At 42.9% G+C, this 25,836-nt stretch overlaps 1 protein-coding gene across 3 annotated transcripts in view; it reads left to right on the top strand.

Moving 5' to 3' along the window:
* Positions 1–25,836, top strand: part of PAK4 (p21 (RAC1) activated kinase 4) — a 32,896-nt gene continuing 7,060 nt past the window's right edge. The window contains exons 1-6 of one of the 3 annotated variants that reach the window (XM_075186808.1): positions 1–147; positions 15,563–15,780; positions 17,955–18,602; positions 19,371–19,787; positions 24,418–24,551; positions 25,606–25,732. In XM_075186808.1, coding sequence (XP_075042909.1) covers positions 15,577–15,780; positions 17,955–18,602; positions 19,371–19,787; positions 24,418–24,551; positions 25,606–25,732 — 1,530 coding nt within the window. In that variant the 5' untranslated portion in view covers positions 1–147; positions 15,563–15,576. Of the gene's footprint in view, positions 148–7,550; positions 7,686–11,990; positions 12,080–15,562; positions 15,781–17,954; positions 18,603–19,370; positions 19,788–24,417; positions 24,552–25,605; positions 25,733–25,836 lie in introns of those variants that run through there. The other 2 variants (XM_075186807.1, XM_075186805.1) reach the window with 2 other exon arrangements.

The following is a 25,836-nucleotide window of genomic DNA, read 5'->3' as shown; positions in this document are numbered from 1 at the left end:
CGCAGCGTACGGTGTTGCCGGGCAGCAGCAGGCGCCGTGGGAGTCCAGAGTCCCCGGATGTTAAAGCTCCTAGGACAACATGGCGCCCGGGGCTGTAGGACAGTGAGGAGAGGAGAGCCTGGGCTGCAGGTACCCGACTGGGGACAGGTGAGTGCCCTGGGGGGGGGGGGGTCACTGAAGTACTGGGGGACCAGTGCCCTGCTCAGCATGCAGTACCTTGTATGTCCTGAAGGGTTACCCGGAGCGGGTGTAGGGGTGTGTGCCCAGCAATCACACCCCATGCAGCATAACTTTACAGCATGTTCATGAGAGACTCCTGCTGTCACTGCAGAGGGGCTGTTGGGTGACACAGGGGCATAGTGACTGTGCTGCATAACTATAGACCAGTGTTGGCTAACCTGTGACACTCCAGGTGTTGTGAAACTACAAGTCCCAGCATGCCCTTCCAGCAATAAGCTGCTATATATACTGGCAAAGCATGCTGGGACTTGTAGTTTCACAAACACCTGGAGTGTCACAGGTTAGCCAACACTGCTATAGACTATTCCTAACTTCAATAATAAAGTTTATTTTCTTCACCTAAGAACTTTGCCACTAGAAATTACCCAATTTTTAAATATTGCATCTTGCTGTAGTCATAGTGCTTATTTTATATGTTGGATGTCATTGTCACAATGCTTTTCTTCTTATATGCTTTATTGAATTAATTATGACCATATTTAGTATATATGTCAAGATGAGGATTGTAACTCCCTAAAATCTCGTCTAGATATTACTTTGTGTTGACTCAAGCTGGGTACACACTACAGCATTTTCTCACCAACTTTTTAATGCCGAGCGATTTTACATGCGATCGATGTACCGATCGCTCGGTCCATGGACTGCATACACACTAGCCTTGTTTTAGACGATACAGGGAAGAGCGGACGTCCCTTTAGCGACTTTTTACAGCCATGTTGTCGTGAGCAATGACTGTAATTTCGTAGTCACTGTTGTGGATCGGTCGGAAGTTTATACACACTACACAGCGGAAATGAGATTGCAACGAAAATATTGAACGGTACGACCAACCAAATGAGGCGACAATCGTCCATTTGGGCAGACTTTCGACCATTGTGTCACTGCACACACTGACCCAACTTTTGAACGAGTGGTCGTATGTCGGCTGATTTAGCCGATTATTGGACGAAAACCGTGTAGTGTGTACCCAGCTTCAGAAGGAAAAGTGTTCCTGTGTTTTTGTTTAAAGGCGTTGATGCTTATGCTGTGTGGGGTGTGATTTGTGTCTATAAGGGGGCTTTGTGCCCCATACAATGTCAAGTGTGGTGTCTGAATGACAGCGGTTTGTGAAGAATGTCTCTTGTTGCAAGGAAGGGTGGTTGTACTTAGTGTTATTGTGTAGAGGAGCCCTGATTAGTTTTATGAGGGGGAAAACACATTTCAATACATTTTGGATGACTTATAAGGCAGATGTGGATTGCCCATTTTGGGTTGCCCTTTGTGCATTTCATTTTGTTAAGAACAGATTTGAATGCAGCAGTCCTGAGTTACTAGGGCATGTTTAATGTTCTCTGGGCAAACAAACTTATTATTCTCTCCCGAAGAGGTTAAAAGTAATGCTGTAGTGTTTTGGCACTAACAGTAGTCTATAAACATGTGTGGTATGTAAGCAGGAAGATATATCTACATATATATTATAGTATTGTGCTACGTGTACATGACAAACCTGGAATGCTTGCTTTTATGTCTCTGATATATGGTCTATTTTACACATCATTTGTAGTGGTATTCAAATTGATGTAAATCACTCAAACTAATCATCAGTTGTTCTTTTTCTATTAAAAGTTAGACAATGAAAAGAAGTGTTTGGTTGTTATGGTTTAGGATATGTGAGAGGTTTGCTATATAGATTTGATTATGTTTAATAGTTTTGTCAACCATACAAATAATAGTTTGTTTTTAAATAGCAGATCTTGTTATATGGTGACATTGATGCATTTGTGACTGGCTTTAGCTGCTGTCAAATGTGGTCGTTTGGTAAACACCCTCAGCTCCCAACTATTACTGATACACTTTCCTCCCTCTCCCCACCCACATTACATTCTGCTGCACGTCTTGCTGGGCTAGTCTAGTGACTACCATGTCCTCGGTACCTCTGTCTTGGTTACACTGTGGCGTTAGAACAGTTCCTGTTGCTTATAATAGTGATTTCTACCCTGGCATTAAGACAGTGGCCTCAGACAAATAAGGGATAAAGGGACATTCGTTGCTGGGACTAAAGTGTGTCAGAGTCCTGAAAATTGGCCCAGGGCGTGGTTCTGCAAATAAGACACAGACAAAAATTCTTGGCAACTTTCTTAAACTGCATTATAAGCCAGAAGCTTGTACGCGTATTACCCGCTACATGGATTTAGATCCCATTCAGGAAAGGTGTTACATAATAGTTTGCCTGCTCTGCACAAGAAGGTACCTAACACCTATCGTGAGTAGGGCTAGCTACCCCCTTTTCATATGTACAATTCGTGCAACAGATGAGACAGGGAAGTTGCAGCTCAGTTTGTTGTAGTGTTTTTTGAGTGACAGGCTGAGACAGGTGCAGCTTTAGACACACAGCCTTCCACTTTCCCTAATATGTTCAGTTCAAGGTACGAGCTGTGACTTGCTGGAGGAGCAAGTGTATCCTCATCCACACCTGTCATTACCTGAGTTACAGCTATCACAGTGATTGCTCCATGTGGGAGGGAATGGGAAATGTACAGAAAGGTTTCTATTGTGAGCTTAGGCAACCTGTGGATCGCCAGCTGCTGTAGAACTACAAGTCCCATCGTGCATTGTCAGACTCTGTCTGCCAGAGATTGTCTACTTCTACTCTCGTCTTATTGATATGAAGATTTATACTGCTGCTGTTTCTGCAGCCCAGATAATCTGTATCATGTGTGTGTTGGAGTTACCTGAATCTAATTTACATATAGACGCAGCACAAAGTAGAGCCCATCATCATTTATTTATATAGCGCCAACCTATTCCGTAGCGCTTTACAATTGGGGACAAACACAGTAAACTAATAAACAAAAAGGGGAGAAGGCCCTGCTCGCAAGCTTACAATGTTATGTAATTTAATGTGCCGAAAATAATTGATCATGTGTAAATCTTTATAATGCCTTTGTAACATTCATTGGTATCCGACTGAAAGATACTTTGCCTGCCAGGGACAGATTAAATGAAATATCGCAAGTTTATGCTACAGACACACTTTCTCCTTCCTCATCCCACAGCTGTGTGTTCCAGGCAGAAGACGCTGTGTGGGGGTGGTTGGTATATATTGGACACTCTCCAGGCTTCATTCCTGAGAGCTGATAATTCACACCAATCTCTCCTACTACCTCCTATAACAAGTCCTATGATTATAACAGCATAACGTTCATTACTATTTCAAAATAATCAACAATCCCCCTTCCCCAAGCAAATGGTCACTGAGCTGCTGTCCGTGACCATTGCAGCTGCCCTGGATGACAAGTGGAAGCTACTTCTTGGAAATGGCAGTGCCACGTGCAAGCCTGGCACACACTAACTGTGTCTTTGTGTGTGTCTATTATGTCGCAGACGTCAGTTTAAACTGAAAGATACAACGTTAGTGCTTTGTGGAACTGTGTCACAAAAGGACTTTCCAGGAAGGACATTACCCTTTCATGTCGCACATGGTTATTATTAGACGGAAGACAAAAGGGACTTGCAAGAAGATGAGGAAGAACTTTGGCATCAGTGGGGCATTAACCTGAATAGTCATTTGTAAGGGTCATGTTGCTTTAATAATGCTGTCTTGTAACTGCTAGACCTCAGGCATGTGTCTGGTTAATCAGGTGGGGGGGCTGCCTTGGAGATGGTCTCTGTGTCTCCTTTTACATTCCATACATAACTGCCCCATCCCCCTTGTCAGTAACCCCTTCACCCTAAGCGCCGTACATTGACACATGCAGTACGCCTTGTGTCTAATCTATCTGCACAGAGCATACTCTGTTACCATGTGCAAATGTTGGCAGCTGCCTCTCATTGCCCAAGTTCCATCATCTCTCCCTGTAGCCCTGTAAGCTTACTGCAAGGCAATCCAAATAAAATGCTTTTGGGACTCAATGGCCTATATAAACTAGCGTATGAAATGCCAATGTATTCTGATCACTTTGCTACAATCCACAGCTTGGAAATCCCCTAAGATTTTGTATGTGTATGGTCTGTACGGTTAGTACTAGTTGTGGTAACAATGTAACGGGAATATCACTGAAGGATAATGATAAAAGACACCTCTTGGCCAGAGCGGTCACCATTTTCATGGTCATGAGTCTGCCTGTGTTTCTCCAAGAGTCTGTGCAGTCATTAGAGAAAGAGGTCAAGGCTTTTGACCTCTTGGTCACAAAAATATCTTCTGCTTCTCATCTCCAAACCTCCAGACTGTTTGTGGAGCTCTCAACAGTCTTTTGTTAGATCTTGGGCTGGTGTGTGACATGACTGGTATCCATTGTTACTGGGGTAGGTAGCCAGGCGCTATTAGAGGGTAGATTTGTCTTATTGCTTTCTCCTAAACATAGTTCAAAAGGGGAATGTTTGTGTGTGTGTGTGTGTCTGTTAGGGAATTTAGACTGTAAGCTCCAATAGGGCTGGGACTGATGTGAATGAGTTCTCTATACAGCGCTGCGGAATTATCGGCGCTATATAAATAAATGGTGATGATAAACAGTTACAAAATATATATTGAGAAGTAACTTTTCCCGATAAGTGAGACAAAGATACTCATGTCTGTGAAACATTTTTTTTTTTATCTCATAAACTTTATATTGAATTTTTTTAGAAGAGCATATTACAAACATAGCAGCGATTGCAGAGTACAAACAGCAGATCAATTATATTGAACAATCCACATTGCTTAGATAAACAGTCAAACAAGTAAATAATAAAAGTGAGAAAAAATATTGGTACAAACAAAAAACACATCTTATGACCCAGTGTGAAACATTTTAAAATGTTATTACTGCTTGGTAAAGGCAAGCAATGGATGTTTTATTTAAGATCCTAGTCCCTTGTGCTGCATAATATGTAAGTGCTATTTTGTTATTAATAATAATAACAATAATAATAATAATAATAATAATAATAATAATAATAATAATATTATTATTTATTTTTATTATCCTTTATAAGTCTCCACATGGGATATGTAGCACCAAATAAAGCGTATAAAGTAAGACATGGCACAAACAGAAGAATGACAATATAGACAAGGCGCTACAGTATAGAAAGATCAATAAACCTAGCACTAAGGAGGTATGAGGAAGATAACCTCTTCCTAAAACATGAGCCTGTGCCCATTAGAATCAGTGGGGCTGTTACACAGGGTCAGAGTCCTAGATTGAGGAGCGAAGTGGAGGAACATAGGGGTGGATGGCCCTAAAGCTGTTGATAAATAAATGCCTATTTGAAGGAAACCTACACTCCATTGAGATATTATATATATATATATATATATATATATATATATATATATATATATATAATTTTTTAATTGTGTATAGAACATGCAAATACCAGGCACTTGTTATGTGTTGCTTGACTTTATCATGTGTAATGTATGAACTGTATAAGTAACATTAGCCATGGCTTTTGACATTTTAAAACACTTTGGGGCACATTTATCATTAATCGGCAAAAGTGAGAAATAGTTATCAATCCTTATCGCAAGGATAAGGATTGAACTATTTCTCACATTTATTAAAAAGGGAACACAGAAACAGCAGTTCCGAAAAACTGCTGTTTCTGTGATAGAAAAAAATCACACTTGCCCCTCTCTTCGAATGCGCTGTCTCGGGATCTCCTCTTCGTTCCTCTTCTTCCTTCAATTGCGCATGTGCAGTGCACATGCGCACAAAGTCCCCACTCTGTCTCTGCAACTATTGCAGAGAGAGCGCGCTGAGTGACAGGGAGGGATCATGTGATCCCTCCACACATGCGCTGTCCAGCTCTGCTCTTCGTAGCAGAGCTGACAGCAGTGGATGTCTTTAATTCGGATGATGTACGCCAGCTTCGTACATTATCAAGACAAGTTCCCGAAAAAAAATAATTTCGGGACTTGTTAGATTGCGGCCAGGAGCAGTCACCATTCTGTTGAATGGTGACTGCTCGCAAAAACGATCAGGAATGCAAAGCAGCGGATATCCATGATATCTGCTGCGATGCACCTTTAATAAATTTGCGGAGGGCACATCGGGACTTTAATTCCACGGTAAGTGCACAATAGTGCACTACCGTGATTTGTTAAATATGCCCCTTTGCTGCTGAGCTAGTGCCTCGAACAGGTTACGCTCGATACAGTCTGGGCGGACATTATAGCACTACTATGGTATTCGTCATATTATGTTTATGGAAATAAATAGCAAACCTTTTGCATTTTAAATACTCCTTTGCAATAAATATTAACTTCTAAAGCCCAGAGAATAAGAATTGCATATAACAGGCAGAATAGGGGGGATTTTATTGTGAAATTGGTCAATACTTAAAAAACCAAAACAAAACTTAGAGATATTTGCAGAGATGTATCTTTAAAATCTGGGCTTGTCCCTGGAAATTAGGGACCGTTAGCAACTATGCACTATGCTTTCCTACAGGATGGTTGGGAGTTGTTTGTTTACAAGACAAGTCAGATGAGCAGGGTCACAGTGCTCTAGATCCGGCTGTTTGTAATTCTCTTTAATCCTTTATGCGAGCAGGCAATGAAAGCAGATATACATTGACATGTGTGCAACAGGACTCTCTACCCCACCCCCCTGCTGCGTTTCCCTTGTGCCATCCAAAACTCACCCTGCCTGTATTTCTAGCATGATGTGTGTGTGACACTGGTTGGATCATGTTTTGTAGGAATATACTGTTTATGTGCAGATGACTTTAGTTTCACATGTGTAGAGCTGTTTTCATGCTGAACCTTGCGGCTGTCTGTGTTGAACTATACTTACAGCAATTAAAATAAGTGGAAATAAAACAGCTTGTGAATCAGGATATTCCTAGTGGTTCACATGTCCATTAATAAAGAAGTAATTTCAGCAGATACATTCCTAATCCACTAATTTATATCTGTTCAGCATGATAGATTGTCCTGTCCTGGTGGTGTACACAGGGCTGGAATTTGGGGTCCAGTTGGATAGTTTAAGGGGGCAGCTTGTCATTTTCAGCAGCCTTGAAAAATGACAAATGACTGACACCTATAGAAAGTGTCCAGAAAAGTGCGAAAATAACATTAGAGTGCTGTGAATACCGGTATGAACGCTGCAGTTGCCTTTTTGGCTGATTGGAGGACTTTAAATTAAATGGCTGTTTTCTGTGACCTAAGGAAAACTTCTCTGTTTGCAGATTCTTTGTCACACCTTGTATTCTTAGATTGCAATAATGAACTGATGAACATTTATTTCACTGCTGGCTTCTGTCTTGTATTGTAATCCAGCCCTCTGCTAGTATCCCTCTACCCCTCCTCCACCACCCTCCACTGTGCTGGGGAGGAGGAGATCTTACACGTCATGAAACTGGCTGGGACAGTGAGAGGGCCTGAAACTTTCCATCTAACAGCCCCAGAAATTCTCTTCCTGCAGCCAGTGCGTTCTCCTCCTGGGTCTCTATGGTGTCCGGAGCTCAAAGCGATGCTAAGGGTGAGTGTCCTGCTGTTGGGGTGTGTGTAGCTCAGGCCCTAGGATGGGTCACTGTGCCTCACCCAGTGTTAGATCAGACCCACCTGCAGGGGAGAGCACAGCCTGTCATCTGGGGTGACAGCACTCTGCCATATTATAACCCTATTGTAACGTGTCATTGTGTCTCCTTTGTGGGATGCTTGTAATGTAATGTTGTAAAGTGATGGCTTCAGCATGTTCCCAGGCACTGTGTTCCTGTTATCAGTATACAAGACCAGGCCAGTGATTCATCCAGCAGCACTGGTGACCTCTGTAAGTAACCATGCAGAATGATAGATACTGGAGTACAACTCTACCTCCTCTGTAGTACTCTGCAGTATTAATGATGAACAAAGGATAATACTGGGGATAAAGCTCTTCCTGATCTGTAGTATTAATGATGGATACATGGTGATAGATACTGGAGTACAGCGTTGCTTGTCCTGTAGTACTCTGCAATATGAATGATTGATACCTGGTGACAGATACTAGAGTACAGCATGACTTGCCATGTAGTACTCTGGAGTATTAGTAATGGACACAGAACAATAAATACTGGAATACAGCTCTACATCCCCTGCAGTATTAGTAATGAACACAAGGTGATATATACTGAATACAGCGTTGCCTCTGCTGTTGTACACTGCACTCCACTATCACACTGTGTCCATTACTAACACTGCAGTGTTTGCTGTCCTGTAGATCTGAGCAGTATTGGTGAAATATAGGACATGAGTACAGAGCTGCAGGACTGCAGTATTAATGATGGATACAGGGTGATACATACTGGAGTACAGCATGACTTGTCCTGTAGTACTCTGCAGTATTAATGATGGATACAGGGTGATGAATACTGGAGTACAGCATGACCTGTCCTGTAGTACTCTGCAGTATTAATGATGGATACAGGGTGATACATACTGGAGTACAGCATGACTTGTCCTATAGTACTCTCCAGTATTAATGATGGATACAGGGTGATACATAATACTCTGCAGTATTAATGATGGATACAGGGTGATGAATACTGGAGTACAGCATGACTTGTCCTGTAGTACTCTGCAGTATTAATGATGGATACAGGGTGATACATAATACTCTGCAGTATTAATGATGGATACAGGGTGATGAATACTGGAGTACAGCATGACTTGTCCTGTAGTACTCTGCAGTATTAATGATGGGTACAGGGTAATAGATATTGGAGTACAGCATGACTTGTCCTGTAGTACTCTGCAGTATTAATGATGGATACATGGTGATACATACTGGAGTACAGCATGACTTGTCCTGTAGTACTCTGCAGTATTAATGATGGATACATGGTGATACATACTGGAGTACAGCATGACTTGTCCTGTAGTACTCTGCAGTATTAATGATGGGTACAGAGTGATAGATACTGGAGTACAGCATGACCTGTCCTGTAGTACTCTGCAGTATTAATGATGGATACAGGGTGATAGATACTGGAGTACAGCATGACTTGTCCTGTAGTACTCTGCAGTATAATTGATAGATACAGAGTGATACATACTGGAGTACAGCATGACTTGTCCTATAGTACTCTGCAGTATTAATGATGGGTACAGAGTGATAGATACTGGAGTACAGCATGACCTGTCCTGTAGTACTCTGCAGTATTAATGATGGATACAGGGTGATACATACTGGAGTACAGCATGACTTGTCCTGTAGTACTCTGCAGTATTAATGATGGATACAGGGTGATACATACTGGAGTACAGCATGACTTGTCCTGTAGTACTCTGCAGTATAATTGATAGTGCCGTGTTGGTGTAATACAGAACATGAGTACAGAGCTACCTCTTAGGAGCCGTAGGACTCCGCAGTATTTGAATTCCTCTCTGTATCCTGCTGAGTTCTCTGCTCTAGTTGTTTTGCTTCTGGCTCGGAGGAAGGAAGCGAGTAGTGGTCTGTGTGTGTAAAGATCAGACCCTTGTATTGAAACACTTTCTATTTTCTTGGCGTAGTTATTTTGTTTTCGTTCACAAATGAATTCAATCTTTAAACTTGTGTTTTTGGTGGGGAGAAGGGTGAACACAAGGTCTGTGTGAAAGGGATGTTCTAGCAGCATTCCCATCATTCCATGAGGACCGTTAACTTTCTGTAGTTTGGAACTGGGTCTCCTATTAAACAAACAGATTGTAAGCTCTTAAGAACAAGGTCAGCAGTGACTGTTTCTTGAGACTGAGATTATTATGCCACTGTGTTTTGTAAGCAACATTTAGCCTAAATCTTCCATGTCACACTGTATAAATAGATCACAATCCATCAGGAGGGATCTGAGTTATGGTTTACTTTTTAAATTGCTAGAAAATGAATATATTTTATTTATTAACAATCTTTTAGATAAAGCCTACATATTAAGGAGTGCTTTAATCATTCACATCAGTTCCTGCCCCAGTGGAGCATGCAATCTATATTCCCTACCTCCCATGGCATAATTTTGACAGAAGACAGCACTATGTGGTATATTTACTAAACTGCGGGTTTGAAAATGTAGAAATGTTGCCTATAGCAACCAATGAGATTCTAGTTAGCATTATTTTAGTGCATTCTACAAAATAACTAGAATCTGATTGGTTGGTATAGGCAACATCTCCACTTTTTCAAACCCGCAGTTTAGTAAATATACCTCTGTCTTTGGAGTGTGGAAACCCATGCAAACATGGTTAGAACATAGACTCCACACAGATAGGGCCCAGGCTGGAATTGAACTCGTGACCCCAGTGCTGTGAGGCAGCAATGCTAACCACTGTGCCAGCGTGCTACCTATGGAAACCAACACGACTGCAGCAGACAGTAAATGTAATACAGACTGATTGTTCAACTGCAGTAGATGTAATGTGGGGCCATGTCCCCACTATAATGTATTGTCTTTATATGTGGTGGTCTGTGTGCAAGATGTCGTCTGCAGTTATCGGCCATTCTAGGCTCATAGACTCCTGCTGTGTGTTTCAGTAGATTTCTCCTCCCAAACACAGCACAATATAGACTGCCAAAGAGTTTGACTCAGGAAAAAAATATCCAATTATAATAGATTGGATTGTTTATGGGCATGTTCATTCTACTGATCAGCTGACCGAATTGGCATGTTCTCATTGGCTGATTGCGCTGCGTGTTTTGATCAACCTTATATTGTAAAGTGGATATAGTGAGCACATACATTATGCAGTTAAATAAGTGAAATAATTCACTGTGTGGCAGATTGATATTTACAGCTCTTGCGGATATGAATAACATTTTTTTTCACATAAGAATACCAGGAAATAAGTGGTCATTGAACTTTGCAATATAATGGAAAACATGTTATTGATGTTTATTGCTTTATGTTCTTCCTCCCATTTAGTTTGATCTTGTCTATGAAAAGTTTCCCATCATCATATTTGGAGTACAAACCCTGTTTTCTTTTGGGATCAGTGTTCTCTATTCTGAGGCGCATCCAAACCATTTTCTATGGTGTTCAATGCACCTCAATGTAATGGACCATGGGAGCTTGAGAAACATCCGTGTACGTGAGTCCTTCTGTTCAGGACAAGACATTGGGCTTGCTGCAAACATGTACTGCTGGGTTCTGCATGACTGCTCTCGCTTCCCGTTAATCAGTTACTAATTAGGAGAAGAGACCTATTGGGGCTGCTGGGCCATGGAAGGGGAATGTGAGAGTTATTGCTCCATTTTCTTCCCCTCTGGCATCAGAGCTGTCCAATTAACCCTGCAAAGACTGGTTTGCTCATATCAAGTCACACTGTAGAAACTGATTGCTCAGTGATCGTTACCGGAACTAGCCATGGTCATTGTAGTGACAAGTTTTCTTCAAGTCGTCTGGGCCAGTAATAAGTCACTGTTTAGGAGATTCCTATTTAATTGTGGTTAATTTGCCTGAGCAGTGGTATATTGGAGGTAAGCCACTAATCTGATATCTGCCCTCAACTCCTGGAGTGTAGACTGTATTTCTTTACTGCATTTTGTATATTCCTGGTTCCTTTGGGGGGGGCGTTTATGGATATTAAATCTTTATGGTTCTGCTAGATGGGGGATATGGTGTTAGGCTGGGTACACACTACAGTGTTTTCAGCCGATTGTCGGGCCAGTCAAACAATAAACGACCGTTCGTCCCGATATCGGATTAGTGTGTACACTGCAGCAATGAGTGGTTATCGTTCCAAAGCACATCGTATTGTTTCATTTAATTTTTAAAACTAAAATTGACGTTCAGTGATGGAACAATGTTCCTATTCTGCAGTGTGTGCGTCCTCAGGACCAGCAGTATCTATAGATCTCCATCGAGCTTACAGAGTCACAATCTCTTCAGCAGATGGTTATGACAGATGAAGAGCACAGACCTGACGGTAAATTGTGTAAAACGTGTATAGTGTGTACACATGTATCCGCTTGCTGATCCGGACTTTTTTTTTTTTTTTTTTTTTGTTAGTAAAATCGTTAAATATGTCCCATTGGGAGAATTTTTTTGTAGTGTGTACCCAGCCTTACATTATAGTTCTACGTCAGGGTGGAGTTCTGAGTGACATACAAGCCCTACCATAGCTCAATTAGGTTAATGTCTCAGCAGATATCCGGTTTTTCAATGATGAGCACTTTCACTTCCTTCTGAAATGAGCTGTCGGACACAATTCAAACACTTTCTCTAGTGTAGGTAGCACAGTGGTCAGCATCGCTGCCTCGCAGTGCTGGGGATATTGTTTATATTCCGGCCAGGGCCCAATCTGTGTGTAGTTTGTATTTTCTCCCCGTGTTTGCGTGAGTCTTCTCGGGGTGCTCCGATTTCCCCCAAAACATCCTGCTAGGTTAGTTGGCCTCTGATAAGAATGGTCCCTAGTATTTCAGGGTGTGTATGTGGTATACGCGGTTTAGACTATAAGCACCAATGTGACGGGCACTGATGTCAATGTTTCAGTATTCTCTGGAAAGTGTTGCATAATATGGTGTCGCTGTACAAATAAACAACAATCTGTTAGTATAACAGAATGTATCCATTGTGTAAACCACAGTAATTAAGTATTGCATGTCTTAAGTTATAAAAAGTGAATGTTTGCAGTCATCTTAATATATTAAGCACATACTGAACCACAATTTTTTTATTTTTGTCCCTCTAAAATGGATTTAGCTGAATCCCTGAAACGAATCCTATTAAAGCTTGCATGTGATGGTTTTTTAATAAAAATATTCTTTCAAAGGAAGCATACATGCATGGGACAGCATAATGTAACAGATCATACCTAACAATGACTACCATTCTCTTACACAGCAAATAGGCCATAGTCCCCAAACAAACATATTGCACAGAAATTCATTCCAGCCACATATTGCAGTTTTGTCACTCGTTGGAAACCACATATTGCAGAGAAATGCCCCACTGATTGTAAGCCACGTATTGCAGAGAAATGCCCCACTGATTGCAAACCACGAATTGCAGAGAAATGCCCCACTGATTGCAAACCACGAATTGCAGAGAAATGCCCCACTGCTTGCATGCCACGAATTGCAGAGAAATGCCCCACTGCTTGCATGCCACGTATTGCAGAGAAATGCCCCACTGCTTGCAAGCCACGTATTGCAGAGAAATGCCCCACTGCTTGCAAGCCACGTATTGCAGAGAAATGCCCCACCGCTTGCAAGCCACGTATTGCAGAGAAATGCCCCACTGCTTGCATGCCACGTATTGCAGAGAAATGCCCCACTGCTTGCAAGCCACGTATTGCAGAGAAATGCCCTACTGCTTGCAAGCCACGTATTGCAGAGAAATGCCCCACTGCTTGCAAGCCACGTCCTTCCCAGCCACGTATTGCACAGTAATGCCATATTTGCCAGTCACATGTTGCACAGAGACTCTTTGATCCAGCTACTTTGTGAGCAACCATTGATCCTGAATGACCCTGTAAGTGTAATTAAGATGCCAAGAGGAAGTTCTGCATGTGGGGTCATACAGGCCTATGAATGCTTAGCGCTCCTAGGTCCCGATGGCTGCGATTTGGTGCAGTGGCTAGTGCTCAGGTACTTTTGATTCCTGGGCAGGCAGCCGAGCACCTTGTAAGGAGGCATTGTTGGATTCAAGTATTTGATATATATACTTAAACTATATTGACTTAATGGGTCTGGAGGGAAGTAGCTGAGTTTCTGATTGGACCAGTCAGTCTGGACTACATCTGCTCCAGATAACAGGAGCTCTGTACGCGTCTTGATTAGTTGTGTGTTTGCCATTATTTGTCCCATTTATTTTGGCAGTGAGTTCTGTACTCTTAGTGAGACGCCACAGCCAGGAGGCAGATGGGGTGTGACTTTGTGTGATTGATAGATTTGTATGCCTGCATTGCCTTTCAAATCTGGAATAACCAGTGTGTCACACGTGTGTATCGGTCACATGACAGTGAGTGGGCGACCTGTGCAGCAATGTTACCAGGAAGTGCTATCTCGTGATGCTCTGCTAAGGATGGGGGGCTAGGGGAGCGCTAAGGATGGGGGGCTAGGGGAGCGCTAAGGATGGGGGGCTAGGGGAGCGCTAAGGATGGGGGGCTAGGGGAGCGCTAAGGATGGGGGGCTAGGGGAGCGCTAAGGATGGGGGGCTAGGGGAGCGCTAGGGATGGGGGGCTGTGAGCGCTAGGGATGGGGGGCTGTGAGCGCTAGGGATGGGGGGCTGTGAGCACTAGGGATGGGGGGCTGTGAGCGCTAGGGATGGGGGCTGTGAGCACTAGGGATATGTTTTCGCTCTGTACAAAGTTATGTTTCAGGCACCTTCTGGCTTGAATCGCTTCCAGCCATAAGTTCTGACAGTAGCTCAATGAGCAAAAGTTAATAACAGACTGACTGCAATTGTATGTTTAAGATTAAAGGGTTAACTAAAAAGCCATATTGTCCTAGCCTGTGAAGTGTACCGTGTCACCTTGTTGTGTTCTCAGAACTTTTAATATTATTTTTATAGTTCACCTCTGTCGGGTTGCAGCATGAGATAAGCTCATTTTAGATGTTATCTTCCCCCTCAATAGCTCTATTTTTGTTTAATCATTCTCTTTTATCTTTTAGCTTTTGATTTGGAGCCATGGAACATGCGAGTTTCTAGTCTTAATTTTTTATGGCTTTTTCTTTATCATATTGTGACCAAATGTGCTGTACGCACATCACGCACACAAAATATTTGCTGGAGAAAAAATAGTGGTCAGGAACGGCTTTAATAATGATCACTATAGTTTTGTTCATGTGTAGCTGACGTTATCGAAGTTAAAATGTCTATTGTTCTTGGACACTGGATCGGTTATGGGTAGAGCTCGAGTGAACAAGTGTTCTGTTGTTATGGAAACGGCCTTGTCTCTGTTTACTGTGCATGACCAAGTTATGTTCTGGCTGAGAAATAAAATCCTGGTCTTCAGTCTTCCCCTTGTTTTTGTTCATTGCTAAATGATTGTGCCTCATTAGTGCATTTAATAGATGTGGAAATGCACTCTCATTGTAGAAATGGATGAGCTCTGGTAACCGGACACTGTTGAAGACCAATTTCCTTAGTCCCACAGAGCACAAATCTGTTTAATGCAAAATAACTTTAGAAAAAGTAGTGGAAAAAATGCAAAACATTTTTTAAGACCCTTTGTGCAAACATTACTAGTTAGGGGTACCTCCCCACATGTATCTCTTTAGTAGCTGCTTGAACAGAGGTGTATAGTAAATGCAGCTTATGAATGGATCAGATGCTTCTCCTGTCCATCCATATGACATATCTGTTGACTTCTAAAATGTTATCTGTGTCCATGTTGTCTCTGTAATCTCCAACTTACTATGCACGGTGACTTATTTTCCTATTCCTCTATTTGCTTCTTCCTCAGGTCCGCTAGCTGCTATGTTTACTAAGAAAAAGAAACGCGTTGAGATCTCGGCCCCCTCTAATTTCGAGCATCGAGTGCACACTGGGTTCGACGAGCAGGAGCAGAAGTTCACAGGACTCCCACGACAATGGCAGAGCCTAATAGAAGAGTCCGCCAAGAGACCAAAGCCACTGGTGGACCCAGGATGTATCACGACCATCAGGCATGGTCCACAAAAGGTGTGTAACCCCTCCACCACACCCCTGGCGTAATCCAGAAGTTACCCTACAGTGTGGTAGTTACTTGACTTGCTGCTACAAGAACGATGCCGTTTGGCCTCTAAAACGGTGGAGAAGAAAAGACCATGGCAGATTCCATTGTGAATTATAGTAATGGTTTTAAATGGGAATGTTTACTTAAACAGGAATAGTTTCATAACTAAAGATGATGTTTTCTTATATACATGTATTAACGACACTTAACCATCAATATAGGCACAGTCACAGCCAGAACTGCCTCTGCACTTTCCCCAGTTCTCTCTTTTCATTGTGCTGCATAGTAAGATAAAAGCATCTGTGATAGATTTAAACAGAACCTCTTAGTGTCATCAGGAGTAAAGGCTTAAAAGCTGCAGCAGGGTTCAGGGTTTATAAATACAGATGGGTACATGGATATATATATATATCAGCAATGTGGCCTGTATATGTATGCTACCCACAAATATAATGTTTTTAGTACAAAATGCAGACACATCACTTACACACAGTGGTGGCAGTCATGTTGTGGACTGAACCAATATCCAGTCTGTCGATTCCTTAGGAAATAATGACGTCATTGGGGCACAAGGCACCTCGTATTGTGTATTGGGCCCAATCATTACTTGTCTACAGTTGGGTATAGCTATGACATGCACTGATCTGACTGTGTTCAAGACTAAATATATATAGAGAGTGAATTAGCAAATGGTGTATTTAGTTTAAAATTTTAAAGTAAGCTGTCCGTACTTACTGTAAACATTTGCGGGGGCAGCCATTTTTCTTGTCTGTTGATGGCAATGGCATTATAAGATGATTTGTCTGTTTTTTATAATTATTAATGACATGCCTCTAGTGGCCATATTGCCATGATGAGCACCCATATTCCAAAATCTGGAACATATTTTTCAAATGTACTTCAATGAATTGTTTCTAAAGTGAGTTAATGATGAATTGTGCTGATGACTGTAATTATTGGTTTGTAAAACTAATCTAAGAGTTTGCTGATAACCAAGCTGAGCTCTGCCGATTCCTCTCTTTCTATTCCAGGTTTTTGAGTGTCTGTAATGTTTAAAGGACACGACCAATGGTTGTGAATTCAGATCTTCAGTTTAATTAGGCCCTGCCCCACTTTGGGCAACCCTTTTTTTTTAATAAAGAATAACACCCATGTATAACAGATAGGGCACTCCTGATACGTAAAGCCGAGAGCCAGGGCTGGATGACTCCTTTGTGTTCATAGATCTACAACAAAGCTCTAAAGAAAAATGTAATTGGCTCATTGTGAGCTGGATTCAGCGCTAGCTGTCTCTTTGCTTCAGGTAACTGGGGTTCTCTATGTTATATTGGAGGCACAATTATTTAAGTACGGAGTTGTCCACACCCTTTTAAGGTGTGTATGAGTAGGGTGTGAGCCCTTTATTCTATTATATATTCATTTTCGTTTTTTTCTATTATGTCCCCAGTTTTTAAGTGATAGGTGGGATAGAGTAACCTTTTGCCAATCTGAATGATCCTACCAAACCATAGTATTTAAAGATAAATGTATGGATCTTATAGGAGACCGTTCCCTCTGCAGTGATTATGTTAGTGAGGGACAAGGCTGCATGTGATAGGTGCAGTGTCATGAAGGGGAGACTGAGCGGTAGATAGTGGATGCAGGAAGATTGCAATGTTCCGTACACACGGGATCTTTTCATGTGCTCATGATACATCCTGTTTCTGTTTCATAACCGGCACTTCAGAGAGTTCATTGAGCCCTACGAAACTGTACATATAAGCGATCAGGCTGAGCACTGGACAGGTCACGGATGCAAGGCTAGAAGACATAATGCATTCATGTTTTGTTTAGCATTCTCTTCACTGTCTGTTATCCTTAAAAAGACAGATTTAAGCAACACATCATTGTCACATAGTACATCTAGCTGCTAATGTGACCGAAGAAGTTAAAATCCAAAACAAATGTTAGTGCAGATCCAAATAGATGCTACAGATATATCGCATTGCTTCATTTCTTAAATGTTTTCCTGTTGGGTTCCTGCCCACTAGCCCTGTGAGCTCACCTTTTCCTGTTACTCTTCCTGATGGCAAGTGACTCTTGGCAATATATATATTTTTTTAGTAAGCACCTGACATGTATATATTTTGTACTCCCTCAGACTATTGTGCGTGGGAACAAGATGTCTCGAGATGGTTCCCTAGCTTGGCTCCTGGATGAGTTTGAGACTATGTCCGTCTGTCGTTCTAATTCCTTGCGCAGAGAGAGTCCTCCTTGCCACCCTAGGGATCAGCGTGTCCATCTGGAAAATGGCGTGACGGATGGTCGTGCTCGGCAAATACGCGACGATGGTGGAAGAGGGTCGGAGAGGAACAGGACAGAGTACGTTAGGGATAGGCTCAGGGAAGAGCAGAAAGCAGCTCCCCAGCAGCCACGGGGACAGGAGCCAAGCGGTAAACACCGACCACCTCCCCCAGATTATCCTAAACCATCGGAGAACAGGTCTGTCCGCTCTCATGACAGAACGGAAGGGAAGAGGGACCACCCTGGGACAGATGGAGACTACAGTGAACCAGCAGATAGGGTGGTGAGGAGGGAAAAAGAAGAGAGAAGGCCTAAATCATCATACACTGGAGGGCAGGGCAGCCCAAAGTCACCTAGAGACAAAAGACCACTCTCGGGGCCGAATATCCGTACTCCAGGTAACCCTGCCACAGAAGCTGTGACGAAATCAACCCAGCAGACAGGCCGGCCTTTCAATACTTACCCACGTGCAGACACTGACCCAAACAGGGGGGCAACTCAACAGGTGAGTGGGGCGTTGGTGGAGCAATGTTCATCACACCAGACATACAGACGGAGTACGTTTCTTTAGAGGAAATGGTGTCTTTAGATGGCCCCTGAACCACATAGCATGTTCTTTATGGCACCATTTTCTGTGCTTCATTTGTAACGTTAAGCAAACCTGATTATAAAGGGGAGTGTGAAGTGGTTAAGTGCAAGCGCTACAATGTTTATCAAAAACGTGCTCCATCTGTATATACGCATGGATGTTCAACACTCAAATCCAGCTGTATTAGCTTGTTTTTCTTTTCTTTCTTTTTTTTCTTTCTTTTTTTCTTTTCTTTTTTTTTTCTCTTTTCTTTCTTTTTTTTTTCTCTTTTCTTTCTTTTTTTTTTCTCTTTTCTTTCTTTTTTTTTTCTCTTTTCTTTCTTTTTTTTTTCTCTTTTCTTTCTTTTTTTTTTTTTCTGTTTTTTCTTTTTTTTCTTTCGCATTTTGTTGCAATCCGAATCTATATCTGCAGAAGTTCCCATATGGAAAAGGCACATAGGGGATTTGTAGCACTGAATTCAATTGTATATAAACTGGACTTTCTAGATTTCTGTGGTACTAGAGCCTCTTTTCTACTATAACCAACTTCTGTTTTAATTCTCCAGTGTATTTGGGATCTTCATGTTACTGCACGTGTATAATATTAATTTCTGACCTAATATTTTACGCCCACATGCTGTCATATTGTCTTTATGTCGCTGAATATTAATGTATACCAATAAATTATATATTTTTTTTACCCCAGGTGCAGGATTCCCGTTCAACTATTCCACTTGACCCTAAGAATCCTGCAAACAGAGGCTCTTCCCGACCACCGGTGGGCCAGGCCAAACCCAAACCCCCAGAGAAACCCTCCCTGGCCATCCTCTCCCAGCACAGCTCAGACCCGCAACTTTCTCGCCCAGCACAGACGCAGCAACCTTCCCAGCCTCGTTCCCCACAGAGAGAACCGCAACGCGTTTCACACGAGCAATTCAGAGCAGCCTTGCAGATGGTGGTAGACCCTGGTGACCCCAGATCCTACCTGGATAATTTCATCAAAATCGGGGAGGGCTCTACGGGGATTGTTTGTATCGCTACCATCAAGAGTTCTGGGAAAATGGTCGCTGTCAAAAAGATGGATCTCCGCAAGCAGCAGAGGAGGGAGCTTCTGTTCAATGAGGTGAGAGCCGGCTCTTCTGTTGCAGTATATGAAGGTCGTATGTGCTTTGTATCTGTGGCCTGATCACACGAACCTGCCAGAAGTTGTTCCACAGTCTGCCATGCACAACCAATGTCTGCATACCATACTATGCCCCTGAAACAAGGCTTCACTATTGTCTCTTCTGTCTGGCTTACAATGAGTATCGGTCAGGGAAACCCGATGTGATTGTATGTTGCGGTAGGCAGTAAGTAGATGTACATTGTTGCCATGGAAGTAGCTTTGACTCCTGAGTTCTGTTTTAACTACTGGACTAGGCCGGTGCCTCTCAAGGTGTTGTGAACCTGCGGGTCCCAGCATGCTTTGCCATCCGATAGTTGGCAGGCTATACTGGGACCTTTAAAGGCACAGGTTGTCCAGACCTGTAGTTTAAAGCAAATTATCATGGCCTCTCAGTATGAAATTGAATGGGTGTTTAACCTATTGATAGACACATATTTTATTTTTTTTAGCTGTGGTATAAAATGGTAAGTCTTGAATTGTGAGACTTGGAAAGTAAAGCACATATGTTCCGGATAAAGTGCTCAGTGCGGGGCAGAGGTCAATGGGCAGCACAGTGGCTTAGTGGTTAGCACTTCTGCCTCACAGCATTGGGGTCATGAGTTCAATTCCTGACCATGGCCTTATCTGTGTGGAGTTTGTATGTTCTCACCGTGTTTGTGTGGGTTTCCTCCGGGTGCTTCAGTTTCCTCCCACACTTCAAAAACTTACTGGTAGGTTAATTGGCTGCTAAGAAATTGACCCGTGTCTGTCTGTCTGTCTGTGTGTCTGTCTGTGTCTGTCTGTCTGTGTGTCTGTCTGTGTGTCTGTCTGTGTGTCTGTCTGTGTGTCTGTCTGTGTGTCTGTGTGTCTGTCTGTCTGTGTGTCTGTCTGTCTGTGTGTCTGTCTGTCTGTGTGTCTGTCTGTCTGTGTGTCTGTCTGTCTGTGTGTCTGTCTGTCTGTCTGTGTGTCTGTCTGTCTGTGTGTCTGTCTGTCTGTCTGTCTGTCTGTCTGTCTGTCTGTCTGTCTGTGTGTCTGTCTGTCTGTCTGTGTGTCTGTGTGTCTGTCTGTCTGTGTCTGTCTGTGTGTCTGTGTGTCTGTCTGTCTGTGTCTGTCTGTCTGTGTCTGTCTGTCTGTCTGTCTGTCTGTCTGTCTGTGTGTGTCTGTCTGTCTGTCTGTCTGTGTGTCTGTCTGTCTGTGTGTCTGTCTGTCTGTCTGTGTGTCTGTCTGTGTCTGTCTGTGTCTGTCTGTGTCTGTCTGTGTCTGTCTGTGTCTGTCTGTGTCTGTCTGTGTGTCTGTCTGTGTTAGGGAATTTAGACTGTAAGCCCCAATGGGGCAGGGACTGATGTGAGTGAGTTCTCTGTACAGCGCTGCAGAATTAGTGGCGCTATATAAATAAATGATGATGATGATGATGATGATGGGCAGCAGACCCGCTCATAACACTTGATTACAATATCTGCTGATAAGTTATTACAGATAGGTGGCTGTTTTCGTACTGGTGTAACTTATTACTGAGAGTAAGAGTAATGTGCGGCCCTTTTGAAGGTTAGAGGGCTTCCCATGGGGCCCCTGAAGTGCATCGGAGTCCCCAGAGCTGCTGATTGTGATCTGTGTGTCTGCATCTGCTTCTGAGCTCTGGCCGCTGAATGGTAAGAAAAATAGTAAAGTACAGTACTGTATTGTAATCCGGACTGTACTTTGCTGTATCTGTTGCATTTACCGCTCATCAGACGAAGCTCTGGGTAGTAATTTATTCACTGATCTTCTGATCACATTTCTGCCCTGAGCAGTAAAAGCAAGCAATATAGCAAAGTTAAACACTGATCACAAAACAGCACTTTAGTTTATTGTATTGATTGAAATACACATTATCTGGACTTTAGCTGGAGCCAAGAGGTAGCACATCTTTTTCTGTCCTGTTACACTTGCTATCATTGCACCTTGCCGGGTCATCCATACACCCAAAGCACCTATAGGCCTGTATTACCCCGACAGCTGCACTAACTCCTGGCACCTTCATGTTGCTTCAGGGAACATTCAAAACCAATGTGCATTCGCTCATAGACCCTGACTGACCCAGGAACATCTAAACAGTGACATAACTGTATGATTGCGCGGTGGCTGGATTTATCTGTGCGACAAATGGCTGTTTCTGTGCTGGATGGCCTATGGAAGGGGGTATTTCTATGCGGTGTCTGGTGGGTACTTCTCTAGTTGTTGGTAATCCATTGTGTAGTATATGTCTAGCAGTGGGGCTATCTGTACAGTCTATGTTGGTGATAATGGCCTATACATTTTATAAGCACAAAAGTGCAAAACATCTGAAATAAAGCCACACCTGTTTTTTTGCTTAATCACACACAAAATCTTTACATCGCATTCCCTCATTGCCGAGCTTCATCTCTGACTAATCTGCCAAAATATTTAGCCACTAGAAAAAAATGACTGCTCACATAGGATATTTTAAATCCATAAATAACAATGTAAAGTCCATTTAAGCAGGCTAGAATAGGAAACATTTGGAAAAGGGCAGTAACATAGTCTTTATATCTGACAAAACTTCACAGCATGTTTAGTTTAGAGGTGATAATGAAGAGATGTTGGTGAGATGCTACAGAACTATCCAGTGACTTGGAGTTAGCTAGAGAACTTCAGGTTTAGACATTGGAGGGTGGGAGGATCTATTTAGAATTTTGGGAACTAGGAAGTTGCTTATGGTGTTTAGGTCTGAACATATCTTTAAAGCACAAACGTATGAGCAGAGAATAGGGGAAGTAATTATAATGTTGGATTTATAGCTACAGATCGGCACGATGTGTACAGTGTGTTGCTGGGGTGTGTTGGGTGTTGGGAATTTTTGCATCCTGCTGAGTACCCAAACCTGCTGATTTCATTATACAGGTATTGGGCAAAATGGAAGAGTCATTGATTAGGGTGAATGGCCACTACATTCTGTATGTGCCATAATATTAGGATTACCAATGCCTGCAAATGTGCAGGGGGAATACAGCACCAACTTCCACTAGATACTCACTCAGTGATGACTGGTTGATGGGGATGGAATCTACTGTTGTTCCAGATTATCCCATAAAGGTTTTATGGGGCCGCCATCTGGTGCCTGAGAAGGCCGTGACCTACAGATACCATCCGTGTTATGCTTGTCATACCACAGGCCGTCACATTAGCTCTGTAGATGGGGGGGGGACATTGTCATCTTGGAAGACACCTCCCGTTGGGAAATAAACGGTATCATTAACTAGCAGGGAATAGCTGTACCCAAACCATGCCAGAAAAATGTGCCCCCACACCTTTACAGGACCGAGGGCTGTAGAGCTCTTTAGGTTGGTGCCACACATGCTCTTTGTCCACCAATTTGTGGAGAACCACTGACCCTATCACTTTCCTCTAGTGTTTGGTACTAGTGAACCTGCACTGACCTCATGCTCTGTGGACCATTCTTTATTTAAACTGGCAGCTCGCTTGGCAGGTTGAAATTTGCCATCCTTTGATCTGCCTTGCAAGCCCAATTAATGTAAGGATCTCTGGATCCTGGAGTATGTGCCTCTGTCTACTGTTACCATTTGCTGCTGATGATTTTCCCTGTGATTTCCATGCGGACATCATCTTAGACACGGTTACCTGTGAAAACATTAACAAACTGAGTTGTCACTGAAGTTCCTGCCAATTACACCCCAACAACAACAACCCATTTTTAAAAGTCACAGCATTTGTATACGTGGCTCTGACCTGGGATGTCCTTTACTCAATTAATCCAAGATCACACTGTTATGGAAGCTTTTGCTTCCAATATGCTTGGCTTCCCCCGTTTACGTAGGTGTTCACATTTTTGTTGTCTAATAAGAGTGGATGCAAATTCTATAGCATGCAACAGTGACCCCTGGTGCTAAAATACAGAACTGCTGAGGAGAGCAATCAAGATTTCACTTGAGCCTGTCACAGTGGATGATCACATTAGTAACCAAAGTACTGGAAAGCATCATGTAGAAGGCCTCTTATGCCTAACAGACTCCTACTACTGTAGTTCTTTATAACTGTTTATATTGCTTTGCAGTTTCATGGTGCAGATCCATGTAGCTATTTATTGAGGACAGATATCGCTATTTAAATGTCCAACACCAAAAGTGTTTAGAGAGCCACAGGTAGACTGTGATCCCAGCTTTATATTGTACTGCTTTGAGTATTCCAATACATTTTCTCCATAACGGACTGCAGGGGGACTTGGTATAAGAGTCATCAGATCATACATGTGAAAGTGATCTACAGAGATATTCTATGGACTGATCAGTTAGTGTATATATAGTATAAAGCCGTGATTGGCTCCGTCAGTGTGAGGTTCTGTCTATGAAGGCAAAGATGCGACCATGGAAATTATTTTATGTCGCAAACATGGCAGTGACAGTAATAACACTAAGCACAAGTGACATTGCTGCTCTCCAGAAAGAAGTGATGACCTCACGATTCACCTAACATTAAAGATATCACTTACATACATTCATATCTGTGCCACAAGCGTGGTCTCCTATTGATGTGCCTTTTGTTGTAGGAAGCAGTTTGTAAATGTCAGTTGTCTTCTTGCTGTCCGTTGCAGGTGGTGATAATGCGGGATTACCAGCACGAGAACGTAGTGGAGATGTACAACAGTTACTTGGTGGGGGATGAGCTGTGGGTAGTCATGGAGTTCCTGGAAGGTGGAGCCCTGACGGACATTGTTACACATACCAGGTAAGTGCCGCTAAAACGTGACTTATACAGCAGAGCTCAGTCTACCCTAATGTATCTGCAACTTCTGAGGCCAGTGACCTCTCTCCTTCTGATTTCCCCACTTATCCCTGGTTAGTTTACCCTTTTCCTGTTTGTTTTGCTGGTGACCTATATCTAGCATACTTGCCAACTCTCCCTGAATGTCGGGGAGACTCCCTGAAATAGGGGCAGGGCCGGATTGAGGGAATGGAGGTCCCAGGGCTAAGGGGGCGTCCATTCCCCCGTGAGGGACCCTAAAACCCCACCCCAACGCCCCCACCCCGTGATCTGAGCTTGCACTCTTGGAGACCAAGATTTAATCAAAGACTGACAGGTAAGACAGCATGACTTCAGTAATGGAGACAGAAATGTAAAAGACACTTCAGTCTCTAGAGATTCATTAGCTGCTTTTCTTTAACACATAGTTGCCTACTCTCCCGGAATGTCCGGGAGACTCCACATTTCTGGGAGACCTCCCGGGCTCCTGGGAGAGCAGGGCAACCTCCCGGTTATCGCCCCCACGATAGATAAGTGGAGCGGAGCGGGGCTTAATGAGGTAAATATTGCGTTATCTTAGTCCCACCCCCTGCTGTAATTTGCCTAAATTGGGACACTCGTTTTGGGGCGGTGCTAAATTTATGCAATTCGTCAAGCCCCACCCCCTGCACGCCCACCTCCCCTGGGATCTCCCTGAAGCCAACGAGGAAAAGTTGTCAAATATGATTTCCAGCTGTTGCTCTTGGGAAGTTGTTGGTGTCAGTTGTCCTGTCTTTAGGTTGGGAGTCTTCTTTTTCGTATCTGTATACAGATTCCTCTTACTGTTTGTACTGTTTCCACTTTCTGTCAATGTTTGTTTGCTGTCCAGCTTACCTCTTTCTTTAATGGTTTTATTTTATTTATCCTTTATCCTCCTGAGATCATGGTTTGTTTTCTGGAGTCAGACTTCTTGGTCACGTTTGTCTCCGTGTCTCTGACCTATTCCACATCCTGGTCTCTCGGGACGAGTCCGTGATGACCTCTCGCTGTTTGCTTTCAGGATGAATGAGGAACAGATTGCTGCTGTCTGTGTGTCTGTACTGAAGGCTCTGTCTGTGTTACACGCCCAGGGTGTAATTCATCGGGACATTAAGAGTGACTCCATCCTGCTGACACATGATGGACGGGTAAGATGTTTTTATAATATGATGTAGTGAGGAGCCTGGCCGTCTACGTGACTGTAGCAGATAGATGAGTGGCTGTGTAATATAATGCATCGCCTGGCTGTCCA

The sequence above is a fragment of the Mixophyes fleayi genome, chromosome 9 (assembly GCF_038048845.1).
Source record: "Mixophyes fleayi isolate aMixFle1 chromosome 9, aMixFle1.hap1, whole genome shotgun sequence".
Lineage (NCBI taxonomy): Eukaryota > Metazoa > Chordata > Amphibia > Anura > Limnodynastidae > Mixophyes > Mixophyes fleayi.
The sequence above is the reverse complement of the archived record's forward strand: the minus strand, read 5'-3'. Positions and strand labels throughout refer to the sequence as shown.